Below are 13,417 nucleotides of genomic sequence, written 5' to 3' on the forward strand. Positions count from 1 at the left end.
CGGCAGGTAACCCGCCACCCCCACCTCAGCCTTCAGACAGGAACATGACGCAGCGGCTCATTTCCAGATAATTTAATTTGAAAAATAAATATTTTTTAACATCTCTTCACCCAAAATAACCGCATAAACATAGACGAAGTCTCTGTAAACAAACAACACTTAAATTGTTCTAACATTGACTCTAAGATCTGTTCAATTATAGAAAAAGAAGCTTCACCGTGAAACTACATCTTCATTGATTTCCCGCTCAGCTGAAGGAATATATTACTGTCCCCTGGGTAAGAAGGGATTCATGTCTCTGTGTGTCCTCGTCTCTTTTTGCCCCCCCCTTTCCTCAGCAGGAAGTCCTCTTTGAGGCTCACATTTGGAGTTCAGCTCACCTCACCTGCCGCCCTGAGCCACACCGAGCGGGTGGAGCCGCTCTGAGTCCAGCAGCCTCCTCCCCAGCCAGTGTAAAAGCTCGGAGTACCAGTGGATGCCCTCGCTGCGGCCCCCGGTGCTCCCAGTCCAGCTGTACATCAGCCTGAGTGGAGCGAAGGCCCAGTGAGCCATGGACTGCTGGTCCACCACGGCGTAGCAGGACGCTACCACCCCGTCCACCACCACCGTCCCCTGTTGGGTCAGTGGTGCAAACACCCCCCTTCTCTCCATCACACCGACCCGGCTGACATGAGAGAGGCGTCCCTCGCTGTGTCTCTGTCCCGCCTCCCCCTCTGACACCAGCACACACTGTCCCGGCTGGACGTCACTGGCGTACGCGGCCCTGAGGACGCCGTGTGCCGGCGGCGCCCCCTCTGAGCAGTTCCCCTCAGTTACAAATAAGAGGTGGGCTGCGGTGAGCGAGAGCCGCGGCCCGGCGTCTGTCTGCAGGGTGTAGAAGAGTCTCCGGGTCACAGGGTCCTGGTCCAGGAAGGCCAGGACTTCACTGTACATCAGCTCCCCGCGACCGTCGCTGCCTGACGAGGCCAGGACTCGCTCACCGGGTCGCAGGTCACTGATGGACTTCTGACCACCGCTCTCCAGGGTGACCAAGGCGTCGCCGGGGAAACAGCCTCCAGACTTTGCTGCCACTGAGTGGTCTGAGGACACAGAGAGGACGGCAGAACACTCAGAACACTGATGTACTCTTTTAACAGAAGACATGTTTTCATATATTTTCATGTCTAAGTCAGACTAAGCTTCTAGAACGTGCAGTTCGGGGTGGAATCTGTCAGCTCCCTTTAACCAAATATTGACTTCTGAACAATGACCCAGCTGCAGATATGAAGGCATATGTGTGTTTTTACATGTGTGCCCAGGTGGGATTGTGCTGCTGACAATGAGTCCGGGCACTTGAAAGTGACACTTGAGGACTGTCTCAGGTCTACGTGAGGGACAAATATTTGGGGAGGGGAGGGAAAAGCCAAGGCCAGGTGATAAGATAAGTCACCTGAAGGAGGAAGGAGCAGAGCAGGAAAATCAGCCAGCGGGTTAATCATCTGACGAAGGCAGGGCTGAGGGTTCTACAGAGGGTTCTACAGAGGGTTCTACAGAGGGTTCTGCCAGCTTTACAGACACAGGCGGTGCTTGGAGAGTTACCTGCCTAACTGTCCTGCAGGAGGAGAGGCGAGGTCAAAGGTGGCGCTCATTAGTTTCCTCCTTTTCTCATGACTGCCCCCCTTTTTTTCCATTCCAGTTCTTGTGCTTTGCTGCCCCCTAGTGGTTGCTCCCTCTACAGTGCTTTTCAAAGGTAAAGAGCTTGTTTCCTCAGCTGGCAGATTTCTTTTCTTGTTTAGAGGAAGTTTGAGGTGGAAAAAAAAATCAGGAGAAAAAAAAGAGAAATCAAAAACATAAAAAAATACCAACTTGATTGGCTGCCCTTCTGATCAAGTCAAGGACTGGGCCCTCGCAACCCGATCTGGGAGGGAAGAAGAGAGAAGGAAGGGAAAGGAGATGAAGTCAGAAAAGGAAAATCTCAGTTACCACTCAGTGTCAACAGTGTCAGGGCGGGTTTAAGTGATGCATTCTAACAGGCCGGCGCCACCGCCAGCATATCTGGATGACACATTTGTGCGACTTTTCATGGCGCGGCTGCACATTCTCTCAGCCGCCCGGCAGCTATGCTGAGTATGTGGAGCCAGGATGTGATCTGTGGTGGTGAAACCACCGTCTGAAGCTCTGCGCGGTCATGTGACCAACATGGCCCGCTGCACTATAACCTCATCCACCTTCTGATTCTAAACAGTTAGCAAAGCGACCAAATGTAGCCGGTCTCCAAAAGATTACAAACATGTGGGTATCAGTCGTGTTAGCTTCAGAGTTCCATGAACTGCTGACATCACACTGTGACGTCACCTGATGAGAGCTTGCAGCACACTTCCTGGTTGTGTGTGTGTGTTGATGAAGCACAGATGAGCAAGAAAGACACAAAGAAATGACAGCTACCACCAGGTGAGTGGCCCAGGACAGAAGAAGGAGAAGCAGAGCGCCGCTCACGTCTAATGCAGCCATGACAGAGTTAGTGACCAGGGCTGTGAGGATGAAGGAGGATGAAGAGGCAGTGGAAGCAGCTGCTGATCAATTAGTGCCAAATCTGAATACTTAGAGAGTCAGGGTGGAGGGTGACACCACCTGCAGCTGCTCACCTGACTTGACGCTGCAGTGGATGTGGGCTTTGGACTCATAGTAGACCCAGTCGAATCCGGCCTCCACCGCCAGCCGTGCCAGCATGGCGTACTTGTTCCTGTCGCGGTCTGAGGTGGTGATGTCCACCGCCCGGCCCTCGTAGTGCAGCGACTCCTCCGAGTGGTGGCCGTCCTCGTCCCAGCCCTCGGTGACACGCAGCCGGACCCCGGGCCAGAGGTTCATCACCGAGATGGCCAGAGAGTTCAGCTTGTCTTTGCAGCGCTGCAGCAGGAGAGACACAACAGTCAAAAGTAAGTGGACGGGTTCAGCTGCATCTGCTCAGTGGTTTGTCCACATACTTTGTTCCACAGCTGAGCTACAGTTCTTTAAAGCTTCTCCCTGAACACACAGACCCATTCTCTACCTCCATCCATGGACTCCACCAAACCCCCTTCACCCCAGTCACCCCTCTCCCCCTTGTCTGCGGCTCCAGCTTTCCCACAATGCACCCCTGCTGTCCCAGCTTGGCCCGGTGTTTGCTCTCTGTGGTGAGAGGCTACGTGGGGATGGATGGATGGAGGTGGGAAGGAGGGAGGGGCTCTGTGGGGTTGTAGGTGATGGCTGCTACAGGAACAAGAGGTCCTCTCCGTCCCTCTAAACCAGGATTCTGGTCAGAGTGAGCAAACAGAAGGTGAGAGGGCCTATTGAAGGACTCGCTGCAGAGCTGCAGCGGACAAACCCTCCAGTCCGGGCCGCTTATCTCACCCAGACCACAGAATCCCAGATAACAGCTGGTCTGGGCCACAAAGAGAACGAGGGGGACCAGAGTGCTGCAGCATCAGGCAGCAGTGACAGGAACATACCGCCGGACGCTGGGCCCTTCTGTGCGGTGTGCAGGCTGGACGGAGCTCCTGTTGCTTTTCTGTCGCCTGACTGGCAGCTTTAATGAAAGAAGTCCAAACGAGAGCCACTGCAGGGCGCCTGAAAGCGTCTCTCAGTGATGCAGCGTGTCATGAATCTCCACCTATTAACGCTGCAAACTGGGATTAAACCCTATAAATGTCTTTTTCCATGTTGGCTGTGATAAGAATAGCCCGCGGCTCGGCGGCCACAGATGCCTTTTCACAGTGTGCACTGTGGATTCGAAGCTCTTATGTTTTCTCTGTGCGGTCACAGCAGCGAGCTGGACTTCATAAATCAGACGATACATTTTGTTGGTTTTCCTTTCAAGGTGTGCAGATCGACGGGGGTTTCTGTAGGAGCGGTTTTAGCACCAAACCGCTGGCTGCACAAACATTGGACGCGCAAGGCTGACAACATGCGCCTGTGCACACCTTCACACTGCAAAAAGTCTCCCTGTGAGCGGCGCGTCCATGTTTCTGTGTGCGTAAAGCAGAAGGAGGCGTCTGTGTGGAGGCCTCTTCGAGCCGCGGCGCTCTGGACATCAGTAAGTTTTATGGTTGGAAAACACAGAGCGCAGATGTGCGCACTGACACTTCTTGCAGCGCGGCGTCGCCCCTGAACAGGCGCGTCTGTATGCAGCGCCCAGGAAAGGCGAATAAAAAGATCTGTATAATTAAGGCTCCAGCACAAGTGAAGTGGGCTATTTTTACACATGCGCACTGCGAAAACAAACACAAAGTAACACGGAATACTGAAAGACAAACAGGAGGCTGTCTCCTGCGGCTTGGAGCCCATAAATTGTGTGCAGGTCAGCGCTGATGACGCGCAAAAAAAGCAGGAGCGAGACAGACAGACTGAGAGGGGGGGTCATCGATCAGGGTCTGGTAAAACCGGATCAATGAACCCTATGAGACCCTGAACAGGAGTGAATCCATCCTCCACATGTGTCCCCAGCTGGAGGATGGATGCGTCCTGCAGCGCGCGCGCAGCGAGCTGACAGCTCCAGACGGGAGTGCGCGCCTTCACTCCCCACGTGGGTCTGTGGACATAAACGCCGCGGCTCGGGAGGAAGCCCGCGGTCACAAGAGCCAGATATAAATACTTTATTCCCGGGGAAATTGGGAGTCAAATAAATTCCAGTCAGGGCCACATCAATGACGGTGTCGTAAAAACCTTTGACAGTCCAAAAGGCGACTGTTAACTCTGCCCAGCGCGGCTAAAAGCGAGCACGGTAAACATCAGCACACGCTTGACCCGGGCTCTAACCAAATAGGACTTTTGGCCGTTTTTCCACCAAAAACATGATGTAAAACAGAGGACAGAGTGTTTTAATTAGGGACATTTTTAGCTGGGGTTGCCCTCTTTTACGCATGAGCCGGCCACAGTGGAGCTCTGATTCAAACCGGTCACCTCCACAGTCCACACTGCGCTGTGTCAACACGCCGCTGCGTTTGCAGCATTGACTGCACACAAACAAGCTGCGCACACACACACGCGTTTTGTAATCAAAAACAGACAGAGGTGCGCAGCCACAGAAGACGAGCACAGAAAATATTCCGCAGTAATTACAAACTGATCTGAGTCAACAGATAACCACACGGGGCAAAGTGCAGCAAACAGACGCACTCACACATCAGAGCCTCAGGGTGGACCTGATGGACCCAGGCTCGGCGGGGTTACCTGTGTCATCATGCGGTCTGCACCTGTGTTCTCCTCGTCCTTGAAGATGATGTCGGGGTTGTAGTTGGGGGTGAGCTCCTTGAAGCGCTCGGAGCTCCGGGTTATTTTCCCCTCGTACCTCCCGCTGGCTCCTAACGTTTTCTCCGCCACGTTGGGGCTGAACTGCTTGTAGGCGAGCGGCACGAGCTTCCGCGGTGACCGCCTCTTGCCATAACCTCTGCCCGGCCCGCAGCCCTCACTGACAGGCGAGAGGAGAAAGGCGCACCCGGCGAGGCACGTCACCAGCGTCGGGAGCAGCATTCCGCCCCTGGGCCGGTGTGTCACCTCCCCTGGCGGGAGGCCGAACTGTCACGGCTGTGTTTCTGTTGAAATGTCCCCCTCCGCGTGGGCTCCGTTAAAGTTCTTAGTGCGGACACAACGGGCTCATCCCACGGTCCCCCAAAATGTCCCGGCGCGTAAAAGTGGCCAGTGCGCCGCTGCAGAGCCGTGAACCTGCGCTGCGCTGCCGACACACTCCTGTCCCCGGTGCACGCGGAGGCAGGGGCATAAATAGGCGAGGTGAGTTTATCTTGGCAGGCGGGTTCAAAGCTGTCCCTCTGTGTCCAAGCTGTGAGAAACGGGCTACAGACAGACACGGAGGCGCGCCGTGCGTAGGCTGGCTGCGCCTGTTGGGCACGGTGGTCAAAGGGTGTCCCCGCAGCGGTTTCTGCCTCTCGGGTTTGCTCTGAATGCGTCCCTGTGGCGCAGGGCTGTTGGCAGACGCGGGAATGGAAGAGATCCTACTACAGTACAGATGAGGTGTCGCGGGAGAAGAAGGAGACCGCGCCCTGCTGGACCTGCCCTCCGCTCCGTCCTCTCCTCCCATCGGGGTGGCACAGGCCGCGCGGCCGCCTTCTTCTGTTCATTGTCAGCTGGAAGAGCGGCCAAAAGGACACACACACACACACACACACACACACACACACACACACACACAAAGCCCACGAGACCGTGCGGGGCTGGCGCGCGCCCAGGCTGTCCTATGGACCCGCGTTAACAACTCAAGATGCAGGTGCGCGCGTCGGGACCTGCAGAACTTTGTCACGGCCCGCTGCAAACCTCTGACATGATGTCAGCCGGTCCACATTTAGCCCTGAACGTCTTCCCGCCGTCACCTTCCTGCTGCCGCGTGTCTCTGAGTGTTAAAGATGTTTCTGGTGACAGGTCTGACACGCTGATGCCGCGCGCTGCGCACGGACTTCAGCTGCGGATAATGGAGCGGCTCAGAGCGCTGAATTATGGGGAAAGGTCAGGTTTCACTAACATGACACCCTGCTGCTGAGCCCGATGAGCCCTGTGCTGATGTCACTGAGTCCAAACCGGGTTTGAGGACCACCGAGGGGCCCGAGCAGGTGGAAACACTGAGGGTTCTGTTTGTATTTAAATGAGGATGAAGAGTCCCTCAGTGTCTCTGTGATCAGACAGTCACCCTGTCACACAGACACTGCTGGGAGCCACAGGCAAACACTTCTGAACTAAAACTTCAATAGCATTCCCAACATGCTGCAACACCTTGAGTCAACATCTCACCGAGCTCTGAAAGAAGAAGAAGAAGAAGAGCCGCCCGCCGCCCGTCTGAGGACAAAACCAGCAACAACATCAGCAGTCAGGCCGTGGTTACAGTTTAATGAAGCTCAGGTGCGGCTCGTTTAACAGGAAGCTGAGAACTCTGCAGCAGACTGCTGACCAGCCTTCACTTCAACATGATCATTTCATTCCTCACATCAAACACTGCAGAAATAAAAGTGTCTGAATTAAATGTTGCTGTTGACTGTGTCTGCGTCCTACTGCTGACGGTCATCCGAACAGCCCCACTTTCTTCTTCTTTGGTCTGGAGGACGGTCGCTCAGACGCAGCAGGGCGAGACTGGTGCTGGAGGAAGAGGAGGAGGAGGAGGAGGTTGAGTTATTCTGTTACTCAACAATCAAACAGCCGAGAACGTTTTCTCCTGCTGTACCTGCTGAACTGTGGGCCTGTCGGCCATCTTGGCTCCAGATGTGTCCTCCTGCCTGACGTGGGTTGGGTGTGGGTCCCTGTCAGCTGGTTCTGGAGGACAGAGACGATCAGGGGCACCTGGCGGGGAGGTGAGGGCAGGTGCAGGCCGGTCCTCCTCCTCCTCCTCCTCCTCCTCCTCACAGCGGTCCTCGGACAGTTTGCGTTTACGTGCACTTCTGTGGACGACAGCGGCGTACAGCTGCTGGAGGTCAGCGTCGAAACCCAGGGCGTCCTGCCGTTCAGTCCACAGCAGAGGAAGAGCCTGATGGGAAGACCAGGGAATGATCAGAAAACCAGCACAGATGAAGGCGCCACTAAATCCTTTAAAAACAATCACATCATATTTGCACTTCCTGTTCAGCCTGTGGGGCTCAGGTATGGCCCTGCTGAGGGAGTCACATGTCCACGGTGTGTGCACTGCTGCCCACAAGAAACAGAGCAGGAACAACTGAACCTCACGCACTCCGCCACCAGGGTGACAGATAAGGCTGCAGGTAAACTCCGGCGACATTATGCGAGCGCACGGCCGACACATAGAAAAACACTCGCTCCTTTCTCCCCCCAATGGAGAGGACAAACTCTCCGAATTAGCTCCTCAAATATTGACCAGGAGAAATTGGTGGTCTCCTGCTCGCTGTCAGGGCAGAGGGGCTCCTAAACACACTGTGGTCGGGTCTGGAGGTTTCGCATTGATTTATTTTTGTTATTTGTTTGTTTAAATATCGTAAAAATAAATGTATGCTCTGGTGAGGCTTCGTTCTGCTTTGGGCACAGAGAAACCAATGTGCTGAGGGGGAGGAAGCAGCAGAAAGCCCACCTTATTCTTTATTCCCCCTCCTCCCCCCTGGCTGCACACCAGCTCACTTCAGATTAGTTAATGTGAAAATGTTGAGCTCAATTTGTTGGATCCGGCTGTCGTCAGAAAACGTGGACAGACGAAGCCTCCGTACTCCGCCTGTATTTTAGGAACGGTGCCCCCGGGTGTGGACAGGTTTGTTATCTGCTGCCGACCAGAAAGGAAACACCAGGCGAGGAATAAAGAGGCGATTACAGCAGGTCAGTGACCTCTCTCCCGTTTCATCCAGTTCAGTAATGCTCTGGAAAGTTCCTTCCTGCTTTTGTAACGGAACAAAGTCCACCAATAAGGCCGCAGGACGGGGCGGCGAGGGCGCTCACCTGGTGGCCGCGCCTCCGAACCCCGCCTCCCTGTCCTACAGCGCTGTTTGGGGAAGGTGATGAGCGGCCGCTGGCAGAGTGTTGGCGTTCTCTATTATTAGCAGGTAAACAGCTCTGATTTTAGTTTGCGAGCGGGGGTCTGGTGCCCGAGAGTCTCACACGCCCCTCTCCCTCATCCTCACCTCTGCTGCTGACCTCATGTTTACTCTCTCATTCCTCTCACCCCCGTTTTCTGTCATCATGTGACCTCAGCTTCCCATCCCAAATCCAAGAGCAACGAGCGGCTGACGCTCGGATCAAACTGCACAACAGGAACGTGGATGAAAATATCAGCATCAGGGACGAACACAGACACATGAAGACGACTCCTGCTCACACGGCAGCGCTCCGACCGTGTCTGCGTCCAAAGGGACGCGCTCCGGCACAGCACGCCCGGCCGGCCGGCGTGTTCACGTGCCGACAGCCTGCTGCCGTGTTTTGCGTCGCTGCTCTCATGTTGCTCACAGTCATGATGTCTTTGCGGGATGCCGCGCTCGGCCCGTCCAGGCTGGGCCTCGGCCCAGAGGCCGGCAGCTGAAGACGGGGCAGCAGCCAGGCCACAGAGGGCCTAATTACAGAGCCAGACCAGGGACAACCCTGTGGAAACTGTGTGCAACGGAGAGCGGGACCCACTCTGTGTGGATGGGTTTGTTTTGCCGTCTCTTCTCCTCACAAACAGGAGAAACTCTGGCTGCAAATAATCATCAGGAACGATTTGATGAATCATTAACTATAACACAGTCCACCTGACCCAGGCTGTGGTGACCAACACCAGGCTGAAAACTGGGACCAGGAAGCGAAATAATCTTCATCACAGTCATGCTGATGCCTGCGTCCCCTTCCTTCCAGCCTCGCCCACTTACCAGCGGGGCCCTGAATTCCTCAGGTACGTGAGATAAGGAGCTGCTGGCTGCTGTTTATGAGCACAGCGGTCAATGATTGACTGAGGAGGCAGAGAGAGAAGAACCTTTTCCCTCCTTCAAACCCCACAGCGTCTCCCTTGGTGTTTAATACACGTTCACATTACATAATCCCAGTCTGCCTGGGATTATTTCTGCATCGCTTCACCTGCAGACGCTGCTCAATCTGAATCTAAAATATATTCCATCCAGGTTAAACTGACATAAACACACACGATCAATATCCGCAGGCTCTCCGTGCCCTCAGCCTGCTCAGAGTCAGTGTGTATTTTGGACTCCATCAGCCGCTGCGGTCAGCAGATGCAGAGGTTTCCTGGCCTGCTCCTAACTTAGAGCCTCTGCTGGAAACACAGATATTAGGATGTGACTCCTCCTGTTGTGCCAGCACAGAGCTAGTTTCTCATTGTTTTTTAAAGCAGCTTCACCCTCCTAAACTCAAGAACCTTCAATTTAAAAACTAACGCAGGAAACCTGGAGCAACCGATCCCAAATTTGGAAGCACTTTGGCTCAATTATGTGACTGCGTGCAGCTCGGCTGAGGTGTTTGGGTCACAGACGCCCACTAATTGTCTTTATGCTGCAGCGCGGTTGCCGTGGAGCTGTGAAGCGGCGAGCAGCGGTGAGAGGGGAGTTCAAACCTGTGGGCGCTGCTGCTGCCGTGTGTCACTACGACACACACACACACACACACACACACACTGAGAGAAAAAACAGCCTCTGCGACACAAACCCAAAGGATGCGTCACAGCTCGCTCTGCGTGGACGAGCACAGACCACTGTGAGGAAGTGAAGCTGAACCCTCAAACCGACTGACCCGTCCTCACTTCCACAGTCTGATACTCAAACCGGTCCTCACAAACACACACAGTCCAGATTCAAGCCTTAAAGGAAGCTGATGTGATCCTGAAAGCTTTTTTTTCATCCTACAGTCAATCCAAGTGTGTGTGTGTGTATCAGCGGGAAGCACAGACTAATTCCACCTATGTAAATGTTGACCTGAGCTGGGTGGGGTGTTTGTTTGTGTGGTGACAGGCCAGGGAGGGGCTTTAAGGTAGAAAATAAAAGCCGCTGTTCCTGTCATCATCATCATCATCATCATCAATATCATCGTCATCTCTCTTCCTCCATCGCGCTGCCCCTCACTGCCCCTAGTGTGAGGAAACGCAGGCCACAAATGGTTAAGAAAAAAAAAAGAGGATGAAGATATTTGTCTGCCCCCTGTTGGTGCTCATAAATAACTGTGTAAATGTCAAAGAAGTTCAAGTTTGAGGAAGAAAAACTGGGCAGCTTTCTCTCACACACACACACGGATGGAACGGACTAATCCGACACCTAAATCTACCTTTTAACCACACACGAAGCCCAGCAGGTGACGCCTGACGGTGAGTGTTGCCATGGCGACGGACACAAACACAAGTCAGCGGGCGCACAGGCGACAAACTCATCCCACACACTCCAAGCCTGAAGAGGCCCTGCCCGCCCTGACAGACAAATACTGCACAATAACGCCAAACGCCTCTCTGATTCTCACACTCCCACAGGTCCATCCAGAGTGTGTGTGTGTGTGTGTGTGTGATTCTCCGCTTGACGCGTCCCGGCGACATTTTTCCCCAGACACGTTTGATTTCAGTTTGGACTTTGGTCTGAGGGCGGCCTTGTCACAGCCCGGAGGAATTTGCCATGAAAGAGAAGACTTTGATCCGCTCCAGGATTTCTTCTTCTTCTTCTGTGGTGTCTGACCATGCGCTCGCCCTCTCCTGTCCACTGACGTGTTCACCGAGTCTCAGAAAACAGAGGCAGAGGCACCGATGTAACTTTCCATGACTCCTCGTACCTGAGCTGGAGCTTTTCCACTCTTTAAGACAAACAACAGGAACAAACAGGCCACTTTTCTGCAGGAAAACCGGCCAATGGGAAGGTTCACTATGATTCCCAAAATCCTCCATTAAAAACCATTTGGAGGGGAGGGATAGATTCAACAGGTACATGTGGAATGTCTGATAACACACACACACACACACACACACACACACACACACACACACACACACACACAAGAGTCCAAGATGATAAATTCCACACATGAGCACAGTAAACAGGAAATTATTAGACTCCGCCCCTTGTCATGGTGTTTTGTGTATCAGCTGGTTGGAGAAAACGACGTGTGTGTGTGTCTCACCTTTGCCATGAAGTTCTCTTTGTAGGTTTGCTCCTCAAAGGCGTCAGTCTGCAGGCGCTCTGGGTTCAAACAGTTACAGCATCATTAACACTGGTGTGTTGGGACTGTCGTCGTGTGACGTGCCGCCATGTTGCGAGTCCGTGTACCTCTGCTGAGCGTGGCTCCGTTCTCTCTGTAGTCCTGGATCTCTGCATCCTTCCTGACCAGCAGACCTGCCAGCTGCTCCACCTGCTGCTGCAGCAGGCGGCTCATCGCCAGCAGGGGGCGCACCAGCTGACTGCACGCCTTTAAAAACACACACACAGTGTCAGACTAAGACACACAAATCACACAACAGCATCAGTTTGAACAGAGGACCGTACCAAAGTGATGGGGGCGGGGGTGCAGTGGAACTCCCAGTAGAAAGGCAGACCTGCCAGCTCGCTCTTCAGCCTCATGAGGATGTCGCCGTCCTCTTGCCGCGTCAGGGAGATCTGAGCCTCATTCTGAGGGGGGCCACGGTCAGCGGACAGACAGGGCTGAGCCACGTCACACAGGTGGGAGAAGAACGCTTTGACAGGGGCTCGCAAACGCCTGTTCAGCTCCTGATGGCACAAAAGGGTTCATCAGCTAAAAAACGATCATGCATTGTGATTACAGCTCACCACGCGGCGCCGTGTGTACCTGCGCCCGGCTCTGGATGGCGGCTGCGTCCATCCTCTCCTCCCACACACAGTGCATGTCAGTCAGCAGGACGCGGTACGCCGTTTCACCAAACCAGCTCTTAGTGAGCAGCTGGCAGCCGCTGATGCTCACAGGAAGCCAGGGACGCTGGAGGAGGATGTCCTCAGCAGGGGGTCCGCTGGACTCCATCACCTCAGACACAGTCTTGGTTCTGCAGCCACACATAAAGGGATGATGTGTGTGTGTGTGTGTCGAAGGAGGTGTAAGTGGATGCCAGTGTTCACTCACCTCCAAGGAATGCGGCCCAGAGTCTGGACTGAGATCTGTTCACAGACGCCGAGCCGGCCGCATAATCACCACCTTGCAGGAGGGAGACCGCAGCGGCAGCTCCTGTGTTCGGGGAAAGAAACGAGATTCTTCTCGTCAGTCACCATTTGAAACACAGAGGTTGACTCACGCCAATTTGGAAAAACACAAAAATACCAAATCAGTAACTTTACGACGACAATATAGCACCAGCCTGCAGAGCTGGAGCAGGACTCCAGCGGTCAGAGTTAAATCCGAACGCGCACCTGGCTGCGTTCACAAAGATCCGAATTAAAACACTTCCGCGTTTGTCATGAAATATAATTATGACATAGCTTCAAATTCAGATAGGTTTGCGTGGCTTTGTGTTGCTCCTTAATTCGGCGACGTTACCTCCCACACAGCAAGCACATTTATTAGATAAATACACGCGTTTTGATCCAAATTGACAAACTGGGCTAGCTTAAAGCGGACTCCCCACTCCGGAAGCGGAAGTTATCTTTAAAGTTAGTTTGACAGCCGAAGTTAGCGTCATAAAAAAAGTATTTAAGTCATCGTAGATTTAATAACATGTTAAGAGCTGGAATAAAACGTGAAAAGAAACTTTAATAGTACCAAAATCACAAACCCGCTCCTCCGCCGCCGGTTTACAACAGGAGTCCGACACCGACCGGAAACAACGACGTTTGTAAAAGGTTCCGCTTGGAGAGTTCCTCCCTGATTTCCTGAAGTCCAGATAAATTCTGTGTGTGTGTTTATAATAAAAACAGAAAGTCACAGAGGTCGCGTGGAATGGTTGCAGCACTTACACACGAAAAGATTTATTTTTAAGGTTTCACAAATACAAAATAGCTTTATTTTTTTTTTAATAGAATCGCATGAATAGCATTTTTTATTTTTATTTTTTTTATCT

The 13,417-nt window shown here is 53.3% G+C and overlaps 2 protein-coding genes across 3 annotated transcripts; both read right to left on the bottom strand.

Moving 5' to 3' along the window:
* Window positions 1–117: 117 nt before the first annotated feature.
* Window positions 118–6,098, bottom strand: LOC114432029 (indian hedgehog B protein-like). The gene is made up of 3 exons (XM_028399785.1): window positions 5,188–6,098; window positions 2,625–2,886; window positions 118–1,079 (listed from the first exon to the last, which is right to left on the bottom strand). The coding sequence occupies exons 1-3, from the start codon at window positions 5,485–5,487 to the stop codon at window positions 382–384; spliced, it is 1,260 nt and encodes a 419-aa protein (XP_028255586.1). The 5' UTR covers window positions 5,488–6,098; the 3' UTR covers window positions 118–381.
* A 734-nt stretch (window positions 6,099–6,832) lies between these two features.
* On the bottom strand, window positions 6,833–13,188 carry nhej1 (nonhomologous end-joining factor 1). Of its 2 annotated transcripts, none has more exons than XM_028399810.1 (8): window positions 13,120–13,188; window positions 12,487–12,588; window positions 12,199–12,409; window positions 11,898–12,119; window positions 11,682–11,820; window positions 11,536–11,594; window positions 7,184–7,483; window positions 6,833–7,098 (listed from the first exon to the last, which is right to left on the bottom strand). In XM_028399810.1, the coding sequence occupies exons 3-8, from the start codon at window positions 12,385–12,387 to the stop codon at window positions 7,024–7,026; spliced, it is 984 nt and encodes a 327-aa protein (XP_028255611.1). In that variant the 5' UTR covers window positions 12,388–12,409; window positions 12,487–12,588; window positions 13,120–13,188; the 3' UTR covers window positions 6,833–7,023. The 2 variants fall into 2 exon arrangements, with proteins under 2 accessions (XP_028255611.1, XP_028255612.1); XM_028399811.1 differs by having other exon boundaries at window positions 13,133–13,178.
* Between the last annotated feature and the right edge of the window lie 229 nt (window positions 13,189–13,417).

This window comes from Parambassis ranga, chromosome 2 (genome assembly GCF_900634625.1).
Source record: "Parambassis ranga chromosome 2, fParRan2.1, whole genome shotgun sequence".
Taxonomy (NCBI): Eukaryota; Metazoa; Chordata; class Actinopteri; family Ambassidae; genus Parambassis; species Parambassis ranga.